This window comes from Sebastes umbrosus, chromosome 6 (genome assembly GCF_015220745.1).
Source record: "Sebastes umbrosus isolate fSebUmb1 chromosome 6, fSebUmb1.pri, whole genome shotgun sequence".
Taxonomy (NCBI): domain Eukaryota; kingdom Metazoa; phylum Chordata; class Actinopteri; order Perciformes; family Sebastidae; genus Sebastes; species Sebastes umbrosus.
This window is the reverse complement of record NC_051274.1, coordinates 33,870,870-33,885,337: the sequence shown is the minus strand read 5'-3', so window position 1 is coordinate 33,885,337 and position 14,468 is coordinate 33,870,870. Positions and strand designations below refer to the sequence as shown.

Here is a 14,468-nt window from a genome sequence, read left to right as displayed (position 1 = left end):
TTGACAAAAACAAATAATTAGATTTTTTGACATTAATCGTAAGGCAAGAGCCTGGAAGACGTTCAAATAGGCAGTAAAAAAAAACGTTAAATAAAAACGGTAATGTGATATGTCGCCGCAAATGCCGTCCCATTCGTATTTATAACATTTCAAGCCCCTCACACTCAACCATTTACCAGGTGACGTCAGTTCAGTTAAGTCCCTGAGGGTTCAGGGCTTAAGGCCTTAGGGGGGACGTTGGGATTGACCCTAAGCACAGTCAAGACAACGCGGGAGTGGCTTCTGACCTACTCTGTGAATGTCTCTTCAGTGGCCCAGCCAGAGCCGGGACTTGAACTCAAGTTTAACATTCATGGGAGACACTTTCCCTCTGTTAGAAGAGAGGAGATGCATCAATCCAACTCTTAATTCCGGTCTGGTCAGACACCTGAATATGGATATCTGCCCATCTGATAGCAGAGCTCTGCTTTGCAAGAAATTTGCATTCCATTTGCATTCCATTTCATTGGAACTGTATGTTAAGTAGGCTTCACATACAAACAGGTGTAGGAGTGCAAATTGCTATGGCTATTACTTTAGTGTTTTAGAAAAACCTCAACAAATCAACCACTAGTAGATTTCTATAAATGAGTTCAAAAGACAAAATATCACCTCAAAGAGGAGCGCAATGGCAATCAGTCCGATAAGTCATTATTATTGTTTTTAACTGATATTGGATCGGATCAGTCCCATCTATAGTTAGAACATCTGGACTTTTTTAGTTTACCTTTCTCTATAGCAGCGGTCTACAACCTGTGACTCTTTAGCCCCTCTCCAGTGGCTGTGGATAGTTAAAAATGGAAATGAATAACTGTTTTTTGTTTACATTTTCATTTTTATTTATCATTGTTGTAGGTGTATGGTACGACGGAACGACGGAGTATTAGGGTCACATTGAGGAAAAAAATAAATCTGAGATTTCGAGGATAAAGTCATAGGTTTACGAGAAAAAAAGTTGTATTATGAAAAAAGTGCGAAGTTTAAGAGAAAAAAGTTGTAATATGAGAATAAGGTCATAAAGTTAAGTTATGATTATCATAATATTACGTCTTCTTTTCTCGTAAAGTTATGACTTTATTCTTGTTATATTACGACTTTTTTCGTGAATAAAACTTTATTCTCATATTACAACTTTTTTTCTCGTAAAGTTATGACTTTATTATGTAAATCTCAGATGTTTTTTCCCTCAATGTGGCCCTAATACTCCGTAGTACATTTGCACTTTGGCCCTCACTGCATTAGACTTATATACTATATACTTAGACTATAAACTGTGTTGCCTTCATCACAATGCTCAAATGTTTTGCGGCTCCAGACAGGTATTTTTTTGGCCTAAAATGGCTCTTTTGATAGTAAAGGTTGCTGACCCCTGCTCTATAGCAACTCAGGTTTAAAGGGACTATTTGTAACTTTCAGAATTGCTCAGCGTTGGGATCGGGCTCGCGCTTGCGTGCTCTAAATAGACATGAATGAGCATCGCTCAAAACAGTGAGGCGACACACGTCAGCTAAAACCACAATATCACTCTATATTTCACCTGCTTGGCAGTAATGTTAGCTGATCAGACGAAGGTCTCTCCATGAATCAATACTGTCTCCCTCTCCGGAGGTAGAAAAGCGGGTCGGTGCCGGGACTGAGCAGGAAGAGAAACGCTATCAAATCCGACCGGGTGCCGCTGATAACGTTACTCTCTGCAGAGCCCCGTCACTTCCCAAGACACGGGAAACCTCTGTTGGTCTGGAGGAGCTGCAGCAGTTATTTCTGCACAAACATCCACTGTACATTCACTAGATATTCTCAGAGCTAAACTAACTCTTCTTCAGTGTGGAGTGAGCACGCGTTCACGTCTAGAGGTGGAACGAGCAGAGCGAGAACGCTCGCTCACTCCACACTGCAGTCTGAGTGAAGGCGAGCAGGCAGCGGAGGACAAGCTCCGGCCACACGCGAGCACGCATATGCGAGCGCGCATGTGTCCCGACCCGGTATATTTATACGCTTAAAAAGATACAAACAGTCCCTTTAAGCAAGTAAGGCTAATAGTGCAATGAATGGTTTTAGAGAAATTTAAGGAGAAAGGTGCACTTGAGTCCCTGATGTGATGAATGCATGCAGACAACAGCAACATGGGAAGTTAGATATTGAGAGTATTTGCTATCACTTCTAAATGTGGCCTGTTTGTACATTAATTCTGTTAATTTGTGTTCATATCACTGTTGCACTTTTTCATTGTATTTCTCATCACTAATCTAGGGACATGTATAGTGTGTAGAAGATGATTAGTGAATTATGAACTACACTGAAAGTGTCGTGACACCGTGGGCTCAGATCAAACTTCAGATCCAGATCCTTTAACTCTCTGTCATGAATATCTACAAAAATATGAGGCAGAGACGACTATGAACTGTTTGAAGGGACACAGCCTCTTTAATAGCATTTTGGAGTGAAAAAATTACATTTAAGTTATTAAAATCATGTTTTTGTTTGTAACTGTAGCACAAGAAAACAATAACATGCAATCCATGAGAAACATATTTAATTCATCAAATCTAGAACCCAATTAACCAGTCCTGCTTTCATTATCAATTTCAACTGAAATGAATTTTAAACACGTGGAAACAAGTATGGTGGTAGGAAGAAGAAGAAACAAAAAATAAAAATAATCTCAAAAAAATTTCATATTTTTAAAATATATATATATACAAATCCTCCAGACAACCCTTTTGAAACACAAACTTTTTACAGGAAAATGTTTTGATCCCTTACTACAGTGCTGATCAAAGTTTAGTAATGACAGATAATCCCCCAGCAGTCTGATAAAAATGGAGAAAAAACAAATCAACAGGTTTTATAGAAAAGAAAAAAGTGTGATCGGCAACCACTTCATCCATTTGTTATAATAAAAGCTCTCAATCTCTGTTTTCTTATGTTTCCTCTGCAAAAGAAAGAGAACAAAAGTTTGCTTGGAATGACTATTTACCATAACGTTTTTCAAAGTAAACACATGATTATAAAGTACTACAACAGCTAGTCTACACAAATTGAATGGACCCCAGGCTTTGAAACCCAGACGGGTAAATGTTTCAAAGAGAAAAGGTCGTCGGGATAAACGTGTAATTGTTCACATTAGACCTCGTTATGAATTGGATTTGAATACTGGTTGTGCACTTTGAAGTCAAAGTATGTTTTGAATAATTATGCACACAATGGTCTAAAAATCTAAAATAAATTCATTGACTTGCCATTTTCAAGCTAAATGCCCCCTAAAATAATGCAAAATTATTTGGTTTATTGGGGGGCGCTCAACAACACAGTATCCCATCTGTTAAACTCTACGAAGGCGCTAAAGTAGAAAGAACTGATTTAAGGTAGACTACAGGCTACAGGAGACTAAATGGGTTGGGATTAGTGACACTCGGCTTTGAATTATGCATTCAATGATGTGGTGGGTGGCTGAAGATTCAAGTCAAGTCCCTGTTAATCATCCATATTGATGCTTGCTGCACAGGCTATGCTAGTGAGAGTCAGGTAATACACGGAATTGCGTTAGTTGCCAATTCAGGATAAACAATCAAATTATATGTCTAATCATTTGAAGAGATGAAGTGTTGTCCTGCCTGTCATGAATGCATATTCAAGTGAAATGTGACTAATTTTTTTCCAAAGTGTCTGCGTGTAGTCCAGAGGACCGCCAGAGCAGCCGCACACTTTTTATCACAAAAGATTAACTTAAAGACCGTTGTGTTTCCTTCAGATTTCCTCTTAAACATCTAAAATCATGTCATTTTTTTCTAACACTACTGACTTCAGTACTTCAATATATAACTTGTTACAAATAAGTAGGTACCAATATATTAATCAGAAAAAGTTGGCAGATTTATTTCACTTGGGAGAAAGGAGATGTACTGGAATCACCATCATTGAAAAAAAATCATAAACAAAACAAAACAAAAACAAAAATTACAAATTTCACTGCAACTTTTTTTTCAGTGTGGTTCCTCCTTGGTGACTTTATACTTACCCAATGGGGTTAAAAAGGCAAAAGGCAGCACTGAGTCTCACCTACTACTGAACAAATGCAGACCAATCCTAAAATGAGGATCAGGGTCCTCAAGAACAAAAAAAAAAAAACCTATCCCTTAATAATAGACAAAGGCAATATTTTCAGTCTAATTTTGATCCATGCTGCTCATATCCTTCAGCCAACACTGAACCATGGATCAAAACTCGTACTTTTCATGTTACTGTCCTGCTTACAAAATGGAAAATAAATCTCTGCCCCTTGTCGCTCCCCGCTAGCTGTGACTGATACATTTTAAATGGAGGAGGAGGGGAAGGGAAGGTGGGAGATTCTAACTAGCAAAAGGTTTCCCTGTTTCGTCCTTGCCTTTGTATGTCCTCTTCCCGTGTGTGAAGGGTAGGTATCTGTACTTGACCATATGCTGGAGAAGGTGGGGAAGAAAAAGAGGAGAATTAGCAACAGGTATATTTATATATTTGCAGTATTATAAATGGGTGTCTGTGGCGACATTTACAGAAGAAATGCTGTTCTATACACATACAAATTGGAACTAGGCACACTTTTCGGACCATTTTGTGTACATAGAAATAGAATTTTTCTATTTTTTTTTCTATACTCATTTATCAACAAAAAGACTCCAGACTGCTAAACTCGTAGCAAAATGTTGTGAATCAAATAGAAATACTGAATCAACCAGGACTGACATTTTAAGAATTGACAATTTAATTTTTTAGTTTAGGGCGTTTTGATCCGTACCGTGCCCGAGTACAATTGTCCCCCTTCTCTCCACTCCCACGCCGCTCAGCTTTCACATTAGTAAAGTTGTTCTGTACCCGAGTACACTTGCTTCATCATCCACGTGTATTTGTTTATGTTGAGATCAGCTGTTCTAGTTGGAAGCATCATAAAAACACTCACCGAAACCGTCGTTGTTAGTTTTTCCAACAATCACCAACTCTGGTTTGGTGGAAATAAACTCTCTCTATTTCACCGAGTTTGATGTGAGAATATGCCGACTCTACACACCGTTTCCCCTCCGCTGTCTCTCTTTCTTTCTGCCTGCTGAGTGGCTCTCGTTCTTCGGAGGCAGGCTATTAAACTAGTTAAATAAAATAACAAATATCGCCCGACTCAAATGCCTACTATTGTTTATATTTTAAGGACCCTCTCGCCTGCCTTCCTGCTTTATCAATCATGTCCGTACAGTTCAGAGGATGAACTGTCGGCGCATGCTGCGCGCAGATACAGATTTCGGAGGAGACCTGCGGCGTTGAAAAAAGCCTGTCCTGTTCCAAAACTACTCGCTGACTGCTAACGTTGCTCGCGTTATAAAGCAGTCCACTTCCGTGTTTTGGTCAAGGCCTATAGAAAGGAGGCTGGGTCACGCTTCATCAACGCGTCATATCTTTGGGCTACAACACATGCGCAGTAAAATCTGGTCTGTACTCGCCGAAACTGTGCCAATCGCAACGCTCGACCGCAGCTTCAGTTACACTGCGCATGGGTTATACCCCATACCCCAAGACCCGTGTCCGCCCGTGTCCCAGCCTCCTTCAATGGGCCTTGGTTTTGATACAGTCGTCTTTCACACCTGATGTGAACCGTACCCGAGCACACATGAACCGTACTCCAGACCACCTTTTCAAGTGGACTCGAGTACTGATTGACGAAACGTGCTGCTTGAGAACGGTACGGAGCGTTCACACTGATCAAACGAACTGGACTTTGGGGTCAAGTGTACTCGGATCCGGGCCCGGATCCATGATGTGAAAGCACCCTTAGTTTTGGTAAAAGCTGAGGACATCTCTACTTTAATTTATTTTTGTATTGCCTTGTATAATCTGATACTCCTGACATTCTACACTGCATGCTCATGGTGCATGATAAAAAGATTTGCTTCTCCACTCTCCACTGTTTGCATTACACTGTGACTCCAGTACAGCCGCAAGTGTGTCAATGTATGCAGTGCATGGGTATGTGTCAGTCAGTGTATAGTTTTTACCTTGATCTGCCTCTTCATGGTGATGCAGAAGAGCATGATGAAGTACATTACAAGTATAGGCCAGAACACTGGCACATTGAAGGCTTCAAAAAATGTGCAAATCATGGCGATGACGATGCCTTTTGTCGCCGAATGCCTGGATAAGAAAAGTAACATAATCTCGGTTACAACAGCGTGACCACATTTGTGACGATTATGAAGCATAAATCAACATCCTTAACTCCAAGTTCAGTTAATACAACCAGCCAGTCTGAAAACAACTGATGAATAAACTATTCAGTACCATTACAGTTATCTCATAATTTTAAAAACACAGTCATTTATTTGAGCCATATGAAAAAGGGGAACCAAAGATTATCTTATCCAGCTGCGTGACTGATGCAAAACAACTTTCCTTTAGCGTTTGCATAAACACGTGGCAGTTGGGCACGGTTTAACACAAACAACAGAACACAGACAAATGTGGACTTAATGCTCAACTAGTAGCTTTGAATACACCATGCGTGCAAATATTGTATCGATACACGGATATCAAGTATCGATCTTTTATTATATAAACTATTAACCTCTTAACAATCCGACCCAGCCACTATTCCGTCTTTCAGAGGTTATAGCGCATTCAGTCTTAAAGATAGAGTGAAGAGACATGAAACTAGAAAACCTAAGGAATCGAAGAACACTAAATATCAGTCCAAATTCATACTAAGTTTTAGCGAGGACGTTTTCAAAGGGGTCCCTTGACCGCTGAATTCAAGAGATGTGAATGAGAACTGTATCTTAGATAAAACAGATGTGGACAAACTGCATAATTTGCTGTTGAAAAAAAAGGTAATAAATTGCAATATATCTTATCACAATACTCAGCATATCGCAAAATGTTTAAAATGGCAGTGAGGATGGATGGAGTATATGTTGTTCCTTAAATTGGAAAAAAAATAATTTGCCATTCGCAGAACAGCCCAGATATTTGACTATACCTCGCAGCCTCTCTTATCTTTGTTTTGACCAAATGACAGTGCTTCCGTATCATTAAGACCATTTGTATTTTGTAATTTTTGTTGTAGTATGTCTTCATTTTATTTGGACGTAGTGTATTTGGGCAGACTAATGGACTTATGGCATATGAGATGTATTTCTCTCCATCAGCTAATTTGTGTGACATCATGAAGTTTGATTTATGTAAACAGCAGTTTAATTGTTCATTTGTATATGGTTAACTTTATCAGCCGATTTCATATGTAGTCTGGGTTTTATCCTTTAATTATTATTACTAATGTGTACTTTATTTTTCATTATTTATTTTATTTTTATTCTTTATCCTTTTTGCTTCTGCAATGTGAGGGGGAAAAATACCAAAATATGGAGGGACATTTACATTTGTGCTCTATTTGTATGTTTCTGTACTCCTGACATCACACCCAATAAAAAAATAATAAAAAAATTGCTTGTATCGTGATAATATCGTATCACGGGTTCCTCTGCTGATTCCCACCCCTACAAGTTAAATACATACAGACTAATTCAATCTTTGGTTTATGCTAAAATGCTACCTCTTCTACGAATAAGCTCTGCATGACTTCAACACTGACCACAGGTCCTTTGAAAGGAGATCATTTGCAATGGGGAACAGGTGACAATGATAGACGGCCAGGCCATGAGCTAAACTCACCAGAATTTGAATTCAGGCAACCTCCTGATGAAAGGGCGGAACTCCTCGTTCTGCTTGGTAGGAAGGGATGGGCCCTCATCTGCAGCAGAGACAGGACATAGGGTGATGAAGCAGTTAATAAAGAAGCATGAAGACCAACAATGTACAAGCCAAAACATAAAAAAAACTATATTTGATCAATAATATTATGCTAGTCAATGATGTGTCTGGCACTATGACATTTTATTTCCTGAGATGTTATGACAAGTTTGACTTTGTGGATGTTGAGCTATTTTCTTTGTTGGGATGCATCCATGTCCGTGTTAAGAAGTGTTACACACTTTGAACCAAATGTATAAATCTACAACAGTATTCCGTTCTGTTTGGACGACTATATATATATACTAAGAAAGATTTTGTAACAAGTAACAAGTGAGGCTGCATACCCATGTTGTGTATGGGAAAGCATTATGTTATGTTGCGTTCACACCAAGCAAATTTTGGCCTCGCTTTACTCACACGAGTTGGACCACCGGGATCGTTTGTGTTAACTTGTGTTACTCGCTCTAGACACGCCGAAGAGGAGAAGGGGCTCGTCTCCATACTGTCGATCACAAGAACTTTTCTTTCCTCCATAAAACATGGAAGAAATAACCACTGCTGCTGTTTCGTACATGTTGTGGAAGTTTCAGATATGTCAGAGGAACAAACACCGTCGTGTCTGAGTTCATAACATCCCCCGGTGGCGAGCTGTAGGCACATTCAGTGCCATTGCACTGACTGTATCTAGCAAGCCACACGTTGCTACTACAGAATGAACCCAAAATAAACAGATTGTGCTGTGATTTAATTGCAATAAACGGACGAAAATGATGCCGAAATAACAACATAATGATGTTGATTTGTAAAAAGTCTGAATTCATGCTTTGTCAGGTCTGTTCTCAAGACGACAAGCAAACAACTCTTGAATTGTTTGTTTTCTGAATGGAGTTTGGATCGATGAGTGCCAGGCTATGCTAACATTGTAGCTGCTCCATCAACACTCAACATTACTTCATCTAGGCCTAAATACAGCAGCGACGTTGTTGTTTCTACCATAGACAGTCTGTGGTTTATACATTTATACACAGAGTTTGGTCTGCTCTCTGTACTAATATGAGGTACTATCGTAGCTCTGGGTGCCTGCAAACAGCCACAATAAGTTTGTGCTCCATCTCTGATTCAATAACGTCAGGACGTCAGTGATGACAGCAGCAGAATCTCAATGCTTATAGGCTTTTGCGACACAGCGTCACACAAATTTCGCGTTGCAGTTGAAAGATTTCAACTCGTGCGGCGGTAGGAATTTGTGTCTCTTTGCCTCTTTGCATTGACTTTTTAATGTAATCACGCCGCACGTAAAGTTTGTTTCACGCTAGGTGTGAATGCACCGTTAGTACTCTTTGATATTGAACATAATGTGCGACTAGTTAAAAGCCAGGTATCAACCCAAGAGGTAACATACTGTACACAACATGACCACCATACAAAAAACTGATCAGATTTAATTGAGTCAACTTGCCTTCGTCAAGCAGTGAAGGATCCACTTTTGGCGATAGAAAAGCAATGAACAGGTTGAGATGGTAGATTCCCAAAGCATATGTTACTATATACCAACCCTGAAAAGCAGCATAAGGAACAGAACCACATTAAAAGGCTTCCTTGGCAGCCAGTAAACATGAATGTGCACCTTTGTTAGTGAAAATTACGTACACAAATGTGCAAGAACGAGCGAGTAGACAATAATTCAAAAACACACATATCACACATTAGACAGGTGAGAAACAAAACAAAAGAAGAATCACTGTCCTCTTGTAGTGTCCTTTAAGCCAATCTTTCACCTTTGGTGAAAATCAGCAAAAAACATTGAATCATTTAGTAACAGTGTTGGTTTTTATTACAAACTATGTACAACTCTCATGGCTTACATGTGTTGACTTCCCTGAGCAAAGAACAATAAAGTAAATTGGAAATAAACAATTACCTGTAGTATGTACACTCTGATCATGTAGACAGCAGTAAGTAGTAGAGTGGATGCCCATCGCACTGCATAAAACGGCGTTGACTTGTCTAGCCATGTCTGATAGACCTGTTACAAAAAAATACAAAAAGGAATCAAAATGGAGCCATCAGAGGTAGAGAATATCTCTTATGAAGAAGTAAGATGCAAACTAAGATAAAACACTGCAGAGCTTCAGAAAAACACTTTCACTTTGTGGAGATACAGTGACATTGGACATTAACTTAGCATCCCATGGCTATCATTGCTTAAACATTGCTTTCCTAACTTTGTAAAAACAAAATGTAACAAATAAATACATAGATATAGATTACCTGAATTGATATTTATTATTGAAATAATAAATCGTACAGCAATATCTTGTCAATTCAAGTATAAACCTTTTTAATGCAGCAACAACTTGCTCAAAACTTAAACAGGAATTAAAATGCCAGTATATAATTTATTAAGGTATACTGTATAAACATGGAATTGAATATATCGGACCCATTGTCACAGATTCCCGATTCAGCTATTTCAGTCAGTATCGGCCTGATATCCGATCCAGTATCGGTGCATCACTAATTTAGGCCAGAGTATCAAATCATGTAATATCTAATTACTTAAATGACATATGTGTGATCTGAATAATCGACACGTTACCTGTCCAATCCGTGTGAAAAAGGCAGCGACTACAGATGGTTTCCCATGGATTGACTCCCCAACACTGTCCCCTTCTGACATTCTGCCAGTGAAAGAAGATGAAGATATTTTGATTAGTGGTGCATGAATATAGGCCACTTGACTAGCCCGACTGAAACCGACTTTATAAGCTGGGCACTATGCACAAGTCTAGCATCTCCTAGCAAGGTGGAACTGTTACCAGCCAACATAGTTTTTGGTAAGACACAAGACACATGACACATGTCAACATTCACTTCACTTGTTGTTTATTGTTGCTTTTAATCATGTTTGAATTCTTAGTAGGGGTAAGCATGAAATGTAGGCATTTTAAAGTACAATAATCTACCCTCCTGCAAGGCTTTTTCAATCGATAGTCCAAAGAATCTCTGTATATGGATGGGATTATAGTGGTTACAGGTAATTAAAGTGGCAGTAGACTCTACTTCTATAGCTTTAGACTGTAGTTCCGTCAGCTCATGTGAGGGAATGTCGTCCCCTCCTGGTGGAGCTAGAAAATGCACCTCTTACTTAAAGATTGTTTCTACAGATCTGCAGCGGTACCAATTGGACAAAATTACTTAAACAAACAGGAGGGAAGTTGCAAATGTCACATGGCCCGTAAATGCACAGGAAGTGATCTGCAAATGTGTAAATAGCATTCCACGTGTAGAAATAGATGCACAAATGCGTGTTTATCACTTTACATGTAAACCTTAAAATAAGTATTTACAGAGTAAGTTATGTGTTTTTGCAAATCGCCTTGTATTTTTGTGGATGTGACTTTACACAACACAAATACAAAAATACGTTTGTGGGTAGTGAAATACTTGCAGATCATGTTACATATTTGTGAATTGTCTTCTGTGGATTACAACTATTATCTACAGATTTGCTGCGGTACCAATCGGACAAAATTCTGTAAACAAACAGGAGGGAAGTTACAAATGTCATGTGGCCAACAAATGCACAGGAAGCGATCTGCAAATGCAAAATAGATGCACAAATGTGTAGATATCACTTTACATGTAAACCCTAAAATACGTATTTACAGAGTACGTTATGCGTATTTGCAAAACCGCCCTGTATTTTTTTGGATGTGACTTTACACAACACAAATACAAAAATACATGTTTGTGGATAGTGAAATATTTGCAGATCATGGTACACATTTGTGGAATGTCTTCTGTGGGTTACAACTAATAAAGTCCAATAAAAACTTCCATACAGATGCTGCTCTTTACAGCTCCAAACGGCTGGTTCTTTATAAAAATTATCACACATTTCAGTAGCTGCATCGCCTTCTTACAACAGAGTATTAGGGCCATATTCAGGGGGGGGATCTGAGATTTCAAGAATAAAGTCATACTATTTCAAGAAAAAAATCATTCATTACTTTGTAGAGAATTTCTTTTGTTTTGGGTGGAACAGGGTATTAGAAGAACTTTTTTTCTCAATTTAGATGTTGTTGGTTGGTCAAAAATACTCAAAATATGACCTCTACAATACTGAGCAGGATATTACAAAGGAGTATTAGGGCCACATCGAGGAAAAAAAATAAATCTGAGATTTCGAGAATAAAGTCATAATATTACAAGAATAAAGTCACAAGTTTACGGGGGAAAAAATTATATTATGAGAATAAAGTCATAAATTTACGCGAAAAAATTCATAATATTATGAGAATAAAGTCATACGTTTACGAGAAAAAAAATTGTAATATGAGAATAAATTCATAAGTTTACGAGAAAAAAAGTTGTAATATGAGAATAAAGTCATAAGTTTACGAGAAAAGGTCATAATGAGGATAAAGTCATAACTTTACGAGAAAAAAAGTCGCAATATTACGAGAATAAAGTCATAACTTTACGACAAAAAGTTGTAATATTACGAGAATAAAGTCTGATCTGGAGTCTGCCGTCTCTGAGCAGCTGTCAATAACTCGCAAACTTTGATCAAACGGTGAAACTAGGCAGCTCTGATCAAATATGAATCAATATTCTGTTACTGTAATGCCTATTTCTCTCCTCAAATGTTTTCACCGTTTCAACCGTTTAGCTGTAAAATGAGAAAGTTTGTGACCCGGCCACCATGTTGAGATCAGTTGAGTAAATACCAAGCACCGCCCACCAGCCGGAGCACACTTTCTCATTTTACAGCTAAACAGTACACTTATTATTTTGTAGAGAATTTCTTTTGTTTTGGGTGGAACAGGGTATTAGAAGAACTTTTTTTCTCAGTTTAGATGTTGTTGGTTGGTCAAAAATACTCAAAATATGACCTCTACAATACTGAGCAGGATACACAACACAAATACAAAAATACATGTTTGTGGATAGTGAAATATTTGCAGATCATGGTACGTATTTGTGGAATGTCTTCTGTGGGTTACAACTGATACAGTCTGGTGTCTGTCTCTGTGTAGTATAGTGTAATGTAGTGAGCCCAGATGGGACAGCTGTCTGACAGGTACACATGATCAGTGCAAGAGGAGATCAGAATGATGTGGATTACGGAAATGGGGGAAATGGCATGAAGAACAAAATCGTCGCTCTGTTAAAATGATTTTTGTATCTTAAATCTGACCAATGGAGATAATTCAGCTGCTTTTACTCTGGACTTTTCAGTGATTCATTGATTTCGTAACGAGTGGATCATGAATGTTCTGGGTTAGCTGGTCGCCCTCCTTTTAACATTGTATTTTTGGGGGTTTAAATGTTATATATTTGATTATTAACTTGCATAGTGTGTCAGTAGTGATTCCAGAGCCGTTTAATGATTCACTTTAACGTGTAACGTCAGCTAGAAACAGACAGCACCGCTGAGCTGGTCGTGGTTGATGCTAACGTTAGCTGCTAACAGGCTTTAAACAGTCAGGAATGCAGCTTATAAAACATATGTATCACAAACAGGCTTATCTGGGAAAAACCATAACACGAATACGATCGAAATAAATCAAACAATAACTGTCACAAACGTTTCATCTGTGGTATTATTTTAAAGTCACAAATTAGCCTTAGAAATAGCTAACTAGCCATCTAAATGTACCCTTTGGCCCAAATCTCCGCTTGTCTGGGTGATGTAGTTTTAGTAACCGCTATCGAGCTGTTAAATGAATATACGCAACTACATTATCCACAATTCCATGGTAGCGCCTATTAAAAAGTGGCAACATAAAAGTGTAGTTCACGACTCGCTCTCTTTCCATTTAAATGTATGGTCATCAGGGGAGACATTGAACTACAAATCCCAGCAAGCAATGCGATAATCTTGACAGCTCACTTCCGGACTATACTGTGCTACGTTGCCAACGGCTCCGCGGCTAGCCAGCTAGCAGCCCTTAGAAACCAAACGGTGCTCCAGTTTACTTCATTAGTTACTCTCTGAGCGATTTAAACGGTTTGAAATGTGTTTTCTTACTTTCAATACGTGTCTGCGTTTCGTGGTTGTGTTAGTAGTCGTACTGGAGATGATGAATGACGGTTGTTTCTTACCTGATGCGGCCGCTGTGTCACTACCGGCTCGACCTAGCTAGCTACACTAGCCACTGCTCGTGCAAGCTGCTGTTAACACGTCACTACTTCCGGGAGGCTGGATAGTAGAGCCCCGAGCATGGATGTGTATTAACAGAACCCATAGTAGAGCCCCGAAAACCGATCAACTGCTGACTTCCGTCTTCATTTCCTCGATAAAACGTGTTCCAACAAATTCACAAGGTTTATTCCAACTAACGATTTTATGACAGAGTATTAGGGCAACATTAAAGAAAAAAAAGGATTTCAAGAATAAAGTCATAATATTCAAGAAAAAAAAGCCATATTACGAGAATAAAGTCATAACTTTAAGAGAATTATATTAAGAGAATGAAGTCATAATATTCAAGAAAAAAAGTCATAATATTGAGGGAATAAAGTCGTAATTTTAAGATAATAAAGGCATAATATTAAGAGAATGAAGTCGTAATATTAAGCGAATAAAGTCATAACTTTAAGAGAATTATATTAAGAGAATGAAGTCATAATATTCAAGAAAAAAAAGCCAT

General features: G+C 38.4%; 1 protein-coding gene across 2 annotated transcripts; it reads right to left on the bottom strand.

The window, feature by feature from the left end:
- Positions 1 to 2,438: 2,438 nt before the first annotated feature.
- rer1 (retention in endoplasmic reticulum sorting receptor 1) lies at positions 2,439 to 14,071 on the bottom strand. 2 transcript variants are annotated; one of them, XM_037774101.1, is made up of 8 exons: positions 13,921 to 14,071; positions 10,409 to 10,490; positions 9,731 to 9,835; positions 9,269 to 9,365; positions 7,729 to 7,807; positions 6,060 to 6,195; positions 4,424 to 4,478; positions 2,439 to 2,971 (listed from the first exon to the last, which is right to left on the bottom strand). In XM_037774101.1, exons 2-8 carry the CDS (start codon positions 10,487 to 10,489, stop codon positions 2,961 to 2,963), a joined length of 564 nt encoding a protein of 187 aa, XP_037630029.1. In that variant the 5' UTR covers position 10,490; positions 13,921 to 14,071; the 3' UTR covers positions 2,439 to 2,960. The 2 variants fall into 2 exon arrangements, with proteins under 2 accessions (XP_037630029.1, XP_037630028.1); XM_037774100.1 differs by having other exon boundaries at positions 2,439 to 4,478.
- Positions 14,072 to 14,468: the final 397 nt, after the last annotated feature.

Coding starts and splice junctions, on each gene's coding strand:
- rer1 (XM_037774100.1), bottom strand. CDS start 10,489: ATGTCAGAAGGGGACAGTGTTGGGGAGTCAATCCATGGGAAACCATCT. Junction 9,366..9,730: donor TCAGAGTGTACATACTACAG/GTAATTGTTTAT, acceptor GCTGCTTTTCAG/GGTTGGTATATAGTAACATA. Junction 7,808..9,268: donor TCCTTCACTGCTTGACGAAG/GCAAGTTGACTC, acceptor TCTCTGCTGCAG/ATGAGGGCCCATCCCTTCCT.